Here is a 13,116-nt window from a genome sequence, read left to right on the forward strand (position 1 = left end):
AAACCAGTCTAGCCGACGTTTTTCTGCTCAGGCTGGTTGAACTCGGCGCTGGTTACCTAAGAGTTTGGGGGTATTGCCCCATAACTCTTGTTTTAAAATTCACTACAGTTCCAAAGTTTGAAATGTACAAGTAGGTTAACATATGATAATATATTATGTTTAATGTTTCAGTACCTGTCGCTGTATTCCAACAAGTCAGGACACCTCGGCTCCAAGTTTGAGAAGTTGGTCAAGTTGATAGGGATTCACCTCACACAGCATGTGTATGCCATGATCACCAGCTTTCAGGTTAGCGGCCATTCTTCAGAAATTTTTTTTTTTTTTTTTTTAATTTTTCAAACTCTTGATGTCCATATTCTTTGAAGACCTGACAAAATTTAATAAATCAGGGTTGGGAATTCTCCTTGGATCAGCTGTTTTCCTCTTATGGAACATTTGCGTTTCCTTGGATTTTAATCGTCCTTTCCTCCAAAATGTGTCAAATGGCACAGATTTTAACCTAGGATTTCAAGAATTGTTGGGACCCCTCTAGATTTCCTCTTTTTTTACAGTTGATCGTATGGTTCCCACCCCTGATAAATAATATTTTAATTTTTGTCTAATGTCATTTGTTTTCCTAATTTTTTAATTCTCTGTAGTTAAGTTTGGCAATAATATTGAACATATTTACATGCAAAAAATACCAGCACATGGAAAAAATTGTCTACAGGATATTGATGTGTTTCTTTAACAAAGAGTTATGTCCCTTAGATTGCTGAAGTTCTGTAAATCAGGAAATGTTGACAAGTAATTTTTTTCTTCACTTCCTTATTTTCTTTCTTTCCAATTCTAATGACAATATTTTTCTTTTGACTTTTTTCGCTATTCATTGTACCAATTATAATCCTTGTACCCAAACATTTTCTGTGAAGAAATATTCTTAATTTGTTTTTCTTTTTCAGAAAGATTTTTTTTGTTTTTGTTTTCCACTGTTGCATTGTGATTTTTTTCATGTTGTCTTTCTAAATGTTTTCTCTTGTTTATACCAGGCTTCAGAAAAGGAACACCTGCACCACTTGTCTGAAAAGGGCAAAAAAGACAAGAAGAAAGCTGAGACTGCTTCACAAGTTGAATCGGTATAATTTGGAATTACTGTAAACCATAAAATTAATGCGAGCAAGATAATAATGCAAAAAATGCATCTGATGTATCAGCGCAATAATTAGTTGACAAATTATATTTTTAAGGGGCCGTCCATAATTTTCAACATTTTCACGAGCATACAAACCGTATGGGGGGGGGGGGGGGGGGGTTAACTCTTTGGGGTCGAATCCCGACTGACGTCGTGATTTTCATTTACGCTAAAAGTCGATTCCCGCCTGTACGCGTTGTTTACAACTAGCAGTAATTGTTGAATGCCGACTGGAGGCGTGACCCAACTTAGATGTAAAACAAAAGTTCATTGGACAGTATAATTACTATCCAGCTTTAGCAATAGGTTGAAGGTCAATCTAGTAACCAATAGAAAGCGTTCTTACAACTGGCTTCATTAGATGAACCACGTTTTCCTTCCGAAATATTTTTGCATTGAAAAACAAAATGGAAAATGGCGATTTTTTTAATTCGGAAAATGAAAGCCTTTCAGATTTCGATGGTTTTACCAACGATGATCTACCCAATGAAACGTTTGATTTAGATGGGAGAGATAATAGTTCTGATGTGGATCTGAGCAGCGATAGCGATGATTTACCCCTGTCACGGCTTCGAAATGGACACAATCGTAACAATGGCAATGAAGAAATCGAACCGGAAATCCCAAATCGAACTACATCGTGGAGTCCAGTCCTGACCGATATACAGGTAGATGCATTTGTGCAACCTGTCGGTGCTGTAAACATTCTTGGAAATGATGCAAAAGAAATATATTTTTTTGAACAAATATTCCCCGACGAGTGGTATGTGAAAATCGCCCAAGAGACTAACAGGTATGCACAATCAAGAATCGAACAAAATGGCGACGACCCAAAATGGTGTGCAACAAATGCGGATGAAATTCAGGCATTCATTGGATTCAATATTCTTATGGGAATTGTGATTGCACCCAATCAAGACATGTATTTTTCGATGGATGCATTTTTTCGACCAACAGGTATTACACGTGACCGCTTTGACAAGCTTTGTCAGTATTTTCACGTTTGTGATATTTCTACAAATCCGAACCGCGGACAACCAGGACATGATAAACTGGCTCATGTTCGTCCTTTTTTAGAAGCTATTCGTGTGCAGTGTAAAACACAGTATTCGCCCCACTGTGAGACATCAATAGACGAAGCAATGGTGGCCTATACTGGTCGTTTGTCAATCAAGCAGTACCTACCCCTACAACCAACAAAACATGGCATAAAGATATGGGCAAGGGCAGATCCGCACAATGGTTTTCTGAATGACTTTCAGGTGTATACAGGCAAAGCCAACAATGTTGTTGAAACTGGCCTTGGTGAACGGGTTGTAAAAGATTTGACAAGAGACATATGGGGGAAAAATCACTGTGTGTATTGTGATAATTACTTCACTTCTGTGCCACTGTTTCAAGAACTTCTTGACAACAAAACGTATGCTTGTGGTACAGTACGAACCAATAGAAAGTATTTGCCGGCCATTGTAACCCAAGTGAAGTTGAAACACCAAGGTGAAATGATAATAGAACAAAAGGAAGGAAGCATGATAGCTGTGGCATGGCATGACAAGCGGACAGTGAATATCCTATCAACTTTATCAAATCCACTGGAACGAACCACTGTGAAACGAAAAAAGAAAGACGGCACACAAGTGGATGTTCCCTGTCCCCAAGCAGTGAAATCCTATACTACATACATGAATGGAGTCGACAGGGCAGATCAGTTGCGGTCATCTTATTCAGTTTCGCGAAGGGCAGCCAAGTGGTGGAAATATTTGTTTTGGTTTTTGATTGACATTTCGATCATAAATGCATTCATTATGATGAAAGAATTGGCAAATCACCAAATGACTTCCAAGACAGGAAGGAAGAAGGAAAGATGTCAACTGGAATTTCGTCAAAACTTGACAAAACAGCTAGTTGGAACGTACTGGCACAAGAGGAAGAGAGAGAGTGTACAGAAGAAAGCCACAGATGGACTTTTACACTGGCCAGTGGTTCTTGGCAAAAAACGGACATGCAAGCAGTGCAGCCTTCAGGGTGTTAGACGTGAACCAACCTCAGGCTGTGAACAGTGTAATGTTAACCTGTGTGTGGGTTGTTTCAAGCCTTACCACAAGGCAAAGTTTCCAGCTTTGTTTCAGTAGAACTGAATAAAAGAAAGTGAGATTTGTTCAATTTTTTGTTTACTTTCATCATTTAGAGACAATTAAAATCATTTTACAATTATAATAATTTGAAAATAGCATATATTCTTATTGGTACACACAATATTAAATATCACACAAAATTTGGTGTGCATATGTTTATTAATTATAAAGTTACAGGCATTTTTCTGAGAGCTATAGCTTTTTCATGAAATCCTTCATTATGCAATAGGGCATTAGCAGTAAACACTACCTAGGGCTCAGATCCAAAATGGCCACCAGGCCTCAAAGAGTTAAGGGGCCAGTGTACACTTTTTTTTAAAATGAAAAATGTCGATCATTTGGGGATGTACACTTTTGGGGGAGGGGGGAGGGTGGTCAACAGTGTATGGTTTGTACACTCGTGAAAATGTTGAAAATTATGGACGGCCCCTAACCGGTTTCATTTCATTTCATTTCAACTTATTCTAGTGCTTATATCCAATTAAGGTTCAAGCACGCTGTCCTGGGCACACACCTCGGCTATCTGGGCTGTCCGTCCAGGACAGTGGGTTAGTTGTTGGTTAGTAGTTAGTGAGAGAGAAGAGGGTGTAGTGGCTTTACACCTACCCATTAAGCCCTTAAGAACTCGCTCTAGGTTGGAGCCAGCACCGGGCTGCGAACCCTGTACCTAACAGCTTGTAGAGCGATGGCTTAACAACTGCACCACTGAGGCCTATGCCATCACCTGGAAAAAAAAGAAGAAACCACCAAGCGTGTATATATCAGACAGTGCTATTTTATGTCATTAGAAAGTAATCATGTAATGAACAAGATAATACAAAGGTAAAAGAAATGTTTTCTGGACAAGCGAAACGAACAGTCCATTAGTTGTTGTTGTTGCTGATACTAGGTAGATGTACTTTTCCATACCTTGTTGTTTCTGTGGTGCTCTGCAGAAAGCTGTGTAGGAAATTACTACCAACTAACACAAATGGCTAGTTTCCACTAGTTTGACTGTCGAAACAAATGCCAGCTGCTGTTGTTTACTTGATGTAAGCTAAAACTAAAGTAAATTCTATAAAAACAACTCATAATTTTTTTTGTTTTGCAGTGTGATCTTTAAAAGTTGCATTTGCCAGACACACTAATACAAATACACATTTTAGTGTGTACCTGTCTCAACGCAGTAATATCACAACACGTTATCTTCATGATTTACAGTATATCAGTAATATTAAAGCAGTTCACCATATACACCGACAGCAAATACACACAGGTTTATTACAACTGTAGTTGTGTTTATGTTTTGCATTAAGAAACTGTTGTAAAAAAGGGGAGTGGAGACTTGCTTCAACAGCACTTCAGCACATTTATCAATTATTGACTGTCACTGAGGGCAGTATCATGTTTTATGTACCGAACAAATTGATATTGACTGTCATTGAGGGCCGCTGGCCTTGGTCAATATCAATTTCTTCGGTCCATAAAACATGATATTGCCTGAAATGCAGTCTATAATTGTTTTATTACATAATGTCATCCATAAGACTCGTACATTCCTGCTTTGTTTATCAGAATCGAAATACTCCAACACATGATTTCCCGCAATGCCTTAAAACGAAGGGATTTAGTGATGTCACGTAATCCTATGACGTTGTATGACACGCAGTGGAATGCGGAAATAAACAGTTGAAACATTACTGAGACAAAAGTCAAATTCGAGACATTATAACCAGCAAGAGTGTCAAAAATCATATTAAAAGCAAAATAAAACACAAAATGTAATAAATCTTAACATACATTTATACTAAACAGTTACCGTTTACCTCCAAATGCATTTTTTTTATTTGCAACATAAAATCCTGAGAGTGCCGATTCCAACTGCATTTTGATGTATCATGTACGTTTCTACATCTATGAGACAATACATACACAATTTGACGATTATGACCTTGTTTTTGTCGTGTTTGCAGAATTAAACTCAGTATGACTAAAGATGTTATCTTTTTGTTGAAGGACAGCAAAGCAATTTGTCACAAGTTTGTGCTTGTTTACATTAGCGTTATTAGCAGTTGACATTGCATTACGTTACCTACTCATTAATTGGATAGAATTTTGTCTCATCTTCATTTTCATTGGTTAAATCTCCCAGGGCAATATCACTATTTACAGACGGTCATGTGACTGGTTTTCGACCAATAAGAATACAGATATATTCTCATTATGTAATAGTTATGATAAACCAATTTACATGTCTAAAATAGAGGGACAAATTTATGAATCCTGTTTTTCTGAAATACAGGTGTATAAGTATTGAAAATGCATCTAGTTACACGGGTGTAAGACAAGATAATTATGACACTAGGTTTGTACAATGAGAGAATGAAAGAAATGGTGGTTTCAACGACACATTCAACACATTTTTATTTATGGGTATAAGGCATCAGACATTAAGGACCACACAGATAACAAAGAGAGCAAACCCACTGCTGCCATTCCCTGGGCTACACTTTTCAGTGAGCAGCAAGGTAGCTTACAATATATGCACCACCACCCCCCACAGACAAGAACGTATTTACCACGATCCTCGTTATACCAGTTGTGGAGCACTGGACGGGGAACCATTCTAGATCAATGACATATCAGGCGGGCACTTTACCACTGGGCTACATCCTGCCCACGTAAAGTGAGAGAACTAACCTACTGCTTCCACATAGGTTACTGTTCCCACATAGGTTACTGTTCCAATCAGCAAGCAAGGGGACTTTTGTATGCATTTTGCCACAAACAGGATAGCACATGCCACAGCCTTTGATAAAGTAATCGTGGTTCACTGGTTGGAAGAGAAAGCACGGCAATGTGTCCAGTGTTTGGAATTGATCTAACAACCTCTCACTTCAGGCCAAAGCTGTCACAATCGTCTTACATTTACAGAGCAAAAAAATATCACACCGTCTATAATTAATATTGACATTATAAACACATATGTGTATATTTTACATGCAAAAAGGAACTCCTCATTTATTCATGCAGTTTGTGGAGGTTTAAAATTTTATTTGTAGGAATTTAGCATTTCTTATTTTTTTCAGAATAAAATTCTAAAGCAGACAAAACCAATTCCTAATTTGATCTATGCCATTGAGCAGTTTGAACGATATCTCATACAGCTGACAAAGAAATCAAAGGTATGTGTGAAATGCACTTAGGTGCCGAGTTTGTCATAATACCTGGCAACACTTAGCGAATATTAATTTTTAAAATCTGGAGCCAGTTGTCATGGATTAATTGTGTTCTTTTTTTCGTTCGCTTGACGACTACGCATTGAGGCCAGATGTGACTGAATGATACTGTCCTCTGTAGATCACTCTTGGTACCGTACAGCTTCTTCTCGAGTGTTGTTGTAGCTATCCAAGTAGTGTCCCTCAGCTGCTGTAGGTTTTTACAGTCTTAGATGACATGTCCGGTCGTCTGTTCTGCTACTCCACAGGAGCACACTGAAGAGGGTGGTGACCAAAATTTCTTATGCATATGCTGGTTCAGCCTGTTGTGTCCAGTCCTTAGTCAGAACACGATCGCCTGTTCATACAGAGTTAGCTGGAATTAATTTTCTTCAGTCACTATTAAACTTTGCACTAATTTTAAACACTGGTTTTTTTAATTAACATTTGATGTTGGACCCTGGATATTAATTGCCAAATCAGGATCAAAAATAAAGATTATATTCATTGTACATGTAATTTACATTGAAAATTTGTCAACAAATTCAATTTATCTACTTCAAATCAAATTCAGCATAATAAAGCCTCCCAAAAATCAATAGCAGTGTAATATGCCGTCTTAAACCCTTTCAAAAAAAAGGAAAAAGGTTTGTTTTATTTAACGACGCCACTAGAGCACATTGATTTTTTATCTTATCATCGGCTATTGGACGTCAAACATATGGTCATTCTGACACAGTTTTTTATAGGAAACCCGCTGTTGTCACATAGGCTACTCTTTTATGGCAGGCAGCAAGGGATCTTTTATTTGCGCTTCCCACAGGCAGGATAGCACAAACCATGGCCTTTGTTGAACCAGTTATGGATCACTGGTCGGTGTAAGTGGTTTACACCTACCCATTGAGCCTTGCGGAGCACTCACTCAGGATTTGGAATCGGTATCTGGATTAAAAATCCCATGCCTCGACTGGGATCCGAACCCAGTACCCACCAGCCTGTAGACCGATGGCCTAACCACGACACCACTGAGGCCGGTTCAAAATAAACAATTGTTAAAATAATCTGATCTCTCTTAATCAAACAAAGATGAAAATTCTCTTGAAATTCCACCCAAAACTATTCCTGTTCTTCAAAATCTCACAATTTTATACCTCACTTTCAGAGGTTCTAGAATACGGCCCGATGATTCGGCCCCCTAAAAATTACTTTGTGCAATCTCGATGGCAAGTCTTCAATTTTTTTTTTTTATATCTATAATGCTATGATTGTATGAAAACAAAAGAAAACTAAACATGTCACTTCTTTCTATTAAATCACACTGTTTGTGTTTCGTGTTCTAGATCAACCTGATGGAGAATATTAAAATCAGCACATCACGCGATTTCCGAATCAACACGGCTGCAGTTCAGGCTATTCTGGAACAGAACGCCGAGTCGGACAACGAAAGTGAGGAGGAAGATGCAGGAAACAACAACGAAGACGAGGTAGAAAGTTTGATGCAAACACTCGAAATTAATTTTGTCATGTGGGAAGCAATTTGTTCTTCTCCAGGCCTCTGAGAACTGAAAGTTTGCATAACCCATTTATGGGTTACGCAAAAACAAATTCAGGTAACCCATTTCGTTTTTAGGTAACCCATCATGACCACGTAAATGATGTCATAAATTTAATGCGCAAACGAAAAATGGGTTACGTAAACTAGGCTTATACGAGTGACACACACGAGTGACCAGGACTTCTAGAATTTCTTTAAAATCCACTAGCTATGGGATTAGTGATTTTAAAAATGTACTAGCCAGGATTAAAAATTCACTGCCCTACTTTACTTTAAGTTAATACAATTTTACTAATAATAGTAATAATCGTATATGTCACCTAAATAGGGAGATCAAGCTTAAAAACACTAACGTTGGGGGTGGCAGTGTATGGGGGTGTTCAAGATATTCATATTTACAAAATAGACTTAACTGCAACAATTGACCAAAAAACTATTTCACTAGCCATCAGGCATGGCAGTAGTAGGTATTTACTAGCCCAACATTGAATATCACTAGCCATGGGAGTGCGGCTACCATAATGTAAAAGCCCTGAAAAATATTATTCTTGCAATTTTCAGAGGCCTGTTCTCAAATTTTAAACTGGAAGCAAATGCTAGAAAGTAAGAAACAATTCTAAACATTTGTCTTAAAATTAGACCCCTAATTGGACTTGGAGGGTAACATTTTTAACAGCATTGTGGAAGACTTAAGATAAATGTGGATAAAAGCTTAATAATTTATGTTACCTCTCCTGGAAATCAAGAATTTTGGATAAATCTAGAATACTGTCAAAAATAAAGTGGAAAGCAAAAACTGCTTGTCAAATTGATTATCAGAAAACATTTCACAATAGTCTTATTCAACTTACTGTACTAGCACAACAAAAAAATGCTATACAACCTGAGTCATCTCCTCCACTGCAGAATTGTCTTCCCCTGCCGGATGTATATCCATATCCGCGCATGGGCAGACCATCGTTCTCAATTCTGCAGTCCGGTTTTTCGTTAATTGTCTCACGTGAAACGTTTCATTAAAGTGTTTTTTGTTTATTTATTTTCCTTAGCCCTTACCAAGACATACGTTGTTTTTGGGATAATTGGGGTTACGTATTTTTCGTAATGTCTGAGACGGCCTCATCGGGCTCAACCGCGAGGTTGACCGTGTGTGCCGAAGCCGGCTGTGGCAAGCGGCTTCCCCGGTTCGACTCGCACTTGTTGTGTCGGTCCTGTAGGGCCTGTTCATTTGACCAACAGTGCGAGGTTTGCGCGACATGGCCTTCGTCCATTTGGACGAAATTTCGTCGCCAGGTCAGGGAAGCGGACAGGAAGAGGGATGTACGTAAAAGAAAGGGAGAGAAGAGCGAGGAGGCAACCTTGGGGGTTGTCCTCCAATCGGAGGTGCCGCCGGCTTCCGTGAAGTCTGGGGGCACTGTTCGTGCGAGGAAGGGTGATAGGCGTAAGAACGCCTCCTCTTCACACCTCCATTCGGATGGCGTTGCTAGTAATTCAGTAATTCAGCCACTGGTTCACTAAAGTTCTCTGTTTCGGCTGAAGCAGAGAATCGGTTACCTGTCGGGGAGGCTGCTCCGACGGAGGCACCTGTATCTCCGACGGTGGAGGTGGCGTCAACACAGGTTGTGTGCAAGGAGGCTGTGGTGGCTTCTGCCGCCGCGGTTCCCCTTTTTCCCCATCCTGTGGATGGAAGCCAACTGGAGCAGCTCCAGTTTGGTGAGTTGAGTGGCTCGAGGGCGCCGTCCCTCCCGTCTGTTTCGGACGGGGGTGTTCGGTTGATGGGGCCGGCGTTGGCTAGCGCCGTGTCAGCCTCGGTTGGTTTGTGTTTTTTATGAAAATCCGACGTTCCGCCCGTTGGAGGGTGAAGCCGTGGGGATGCTGTCGGGGGCAGCGGATCCTCACATTGCACACTGGGTGCAGGACTCATTGAGTCCTCCCTATGTGTATGTTTACCCGGAGGGGCCGGCTCCGGAGGTTCCGCCATCGGCTATGCCGGGTGTGTGGGAGACGGCGGCTTTTTTAGGCGCTGCTTTGCCTACCTCGTCAGACCGGGGTAGAGGTTCATGGCTGTACCCTTCGCAGAGGTGGCAGGAGCCTTTGGTTCCTGTAGATTCTCAGGGTCGACCCGGAGGTTTTCAAGAAAGTTTGTTTGAAAACTTTCTCTTGTGGCTCCGCGCTACGCCGCAGGTGGGACTTGTGTCTCAGCCTTCGACTCCAGCCGTGTCAGCTGTTCCGCCGCCGTTGGTGGTCGGTGCCTGTTTCCACCCATGATTGTTTTGGCGATGCGGGGGTGACGCATGGACGGAGGTTTGTTCCCGTCCCTTCCCTTCAGGGTCAGCCGCGGTCTTCGGTGCCGCCGGTTTTGAGGGAGGTCGCTTCCGAGGAAGATTTGCCTTCCGGTTCCGGTTTGGAGTCGGAAGAGGTTTTGGACGATCTGGATTGCCGAGTGGCGGGAGTCGATGCCTCTGTCCCGCCTGCAGAAGATTTCGATTATGTAACGGTTCTGCAATTCGTAAGTAACGAAGTCCGACTTGTATGCGCTGACGCTTTCCCAGCGGAGGTGGCTGTTCCCACTATTCAGGGCGTTTCTTTTGGAAATCGATCACTGGTGGTGAAGGCTCTGCGGCCGGAGCTTGGTTTTCTGCTTGCCCAGGAGGCACACGAATCCTTACTGGAGATTGATACTTTGATCGCTGGCACCAATCGTATCATAGGAGCGGTGGTGGAAGAGTTTCCGGCGGCTTTAACCATCGGGAAACTCTTACCCGGTACGAAACTGATGGCCCCCACTTCGTACCAAACGTTGGGCGCATCTTTCCTGAACCATGCTGCGTTTGTTTCTGCTTGGGTTAAGACTGATTGTCGTCCGGCGGCTTTCGTACGTGTCGCCATCGGAGACCTAGAGATGATGGAGAAGTTATCGAAACTTCTCTTTCAGGTGAACAACCATCTAGGTACCTTCCTTTTTGGGTTGGATAAGGCTGTGGAGAGTCTTCCCCGATGGCTTGAGGTTGTTTGGCGGCTGCCGCGAAGGCGTCGCATCACATTGCCCAGATGTCTGGGTGTTTGTGGGCAGACAGTCTCTTGTTGTGACGCGATCATTACTTGTCTGGGCTACGGGCTACCGGTGTTGTGAAGACATATTTTCGCAGCCGGTCAGTGAGGGAGACCTTGCTATTTGGGTTGGACTTCAGCCTTGTCATGGATAAGGAGTCTGTCAAGTTCGTTCCCCTGCCTCAGCCTGGTAACGCTCGGAAGCGCCATTCCGGTGCTGCTGCGTTTCGCTCGCCTTCCTCCAAGAAACCAGCTTTTCTTGAGGGGGTTCAGAATCCTAAGGTTTCTGCTCCTACTTGGCAATCTGGGACGGCGCCACCCCCTGTTAAACAGAATCGTGCTCGTCTGAGGGCAGCACGTTTTCGGGCTACCGCTAAGGGCACGGCACCTAAGAGTGGTAAGCCTCCGGGGTGAGGGTGTTTGTGACGACCGGCAACTGTTACGTCATTTTCTGCCACAATGGCGTCTCTTGCCAGACCTGGACCCATGGGTTCTGTCGGTCGTCAAGGAGAGATCGGATTCCCTTTTCTTCGGCTCCCCCTCTCACTTCTTCTCCCCAGATGCCTCCGATGCCGTCGTCTGACAGGCAGGTTCTGGTGGAAACGATGATTGCCGAGTTTCTCGGCATGGGTGCCATCTACTAGGTGGATTTGGACTCCTGGGGGTTTTACTCCCATTTGTTCTTTGCCCAAAAGAAAAATGGCGAGTGGAGACTGATTCTCAACCTCAAGCCGCTAAATGCATTCGTGGTCGTTCCTTCCATGAAAATAGAGACGGTGCAGTCTGTCCGGGCTTTACTCCAGGTTGGGGAGTGGGCGGCGTCAATCGACCTGAAAGACGCCTACCTGCATGTTCCGATTCATTGGGATTTTTGGAAGTTCCTGCGCTTCCTATTCGACGGCAAAGCTTACGAGTTTCGAGTGCTGCCGTTCGGATTGGCCACAAGTCCTCATGCCTTTACTCGTGTTGTCAAGGCTGTGGTAGGCCATGTACATTTGTTGGGCATTCGCATGCACAACTACCTAGACGACAGGTTGATTCCAGCTTCGTCTCAGCAGGCATGTGTGACGGGCGTGAGTCTGGTCATCGACATGATACTTCGCTTGGGATTTATTCCTAATTGGGTGAAGTCGGAGCTGGTGCCAGCTCAGGTTTTCATGTATCTCAGAGTTGTCTTCAACCTTGTGGAGGCATCCGTTCGACCGACGGATGCACGCCTCCACAAATTCACGGCACTGGCTCAGCGTCTTGCTTGGGAGCAGCGCATTTCGATGCGCACGCTGCACGGGTTGTTGGGACTTCTCGGGTCATTGGCTGCATTGAATGTGCAGTTCAGACGATTCAAGAAACCTCTCCAGTGGCATCTCTCACGTGTGTGGGACGGCCGCTGTTGGGATACGTTGATTCCGGTGGGGCCTTGGTTCGTGCAGACGATCCAAGAGTGTCTGGTCGACAAGTGCTTGTCCCAGGTCATTCCCTTACACCCTCTTGCTCCGGAGTTGGTCCTGTTCACCGATGCTTCCCTAGAGGGGTACGGTGCGCATTTTGGGGATCAACATCTGTCAGGTGTGTGGAGTGCCTTCGAAAGGAGCCTCCATATCAATCTGCTGGAGATGGAAGCCGTTCGCCAGGCTTGCCTCCAGTTTCGGAGCATTATTCGACATCGTCGAATTTTGTTGAGGTGCGACAACACGGCAGTCGTCGCATACCTCAATTGTTGGGGTGGCACCAAGTCCGAGTCACTGAGTCGCTGGGCCTTGGAGATCCAGGAATTGTGCGATCAGTGGGGGATTGTGTTGACGGCAAAACACATTCCCTCTTCAGTCAACGTCTTGGCGGACGCCTTGAGTCGTCGTTCACCTGTCCAAACAGTGGATGTTGCACAAGGTGGTTGCGGGCAGGATTCTGCGTTTGTGGGGGAGTCCACAAGTGGATATGTTCGCGACCAGGCTGAACCACCAGTTACCGGTGTTTGTGTCACTGGTTCCCGATACTCTGGCTCTGGAGTAC

At 43.1% G+C, this 13,116-nt stretch overlaps 1 protein-coding gene across 1 annotated transcript in view; it reads left to right on the forward strand.

Annotated features, from left to right (window-relative positions):
* LOC121384270 (Fanconi anemia group I protein-like) overlaps nt 1-13,116 on the forward strand; it is a 62,029-nt gene that overhangs the window by 43,051 nt on the left and 5,862 nt on the right. The window contains exons 29-32 of the mRNA XM_041514587.1: nt 172-288; nt 1,029-1,115; nt 6,375-6,470; nt 7,844-7,987. Coding sequence (XP_041370521.1) covers nt 172-288; nt 1,029-1,115; nt 6,375-6,470; nt 7,844-7,987 — 444 coding nt within the window. The remainder of the gene's footprint in view (nt 1-171; nt 289-1,028; nt 1,116-6,374; nt 6,471-7,843; nt 7,988-13,116) is intronic.

Source organism: Gigantopelta aegis, chromosome 10, assembly GCF_016097555.1.
Source record: "Gigantopelta aegis isolate Gae_Host chromosome 10, Gae_host_genome, whole genome shotgun sequence".
Lineage (NCBI taxonomy): Eukaryota > Metazoa > Mollusca > Gastropoda > Neomphalida > Peltospiridae > Gigantopelta > Gigantopelta aegis.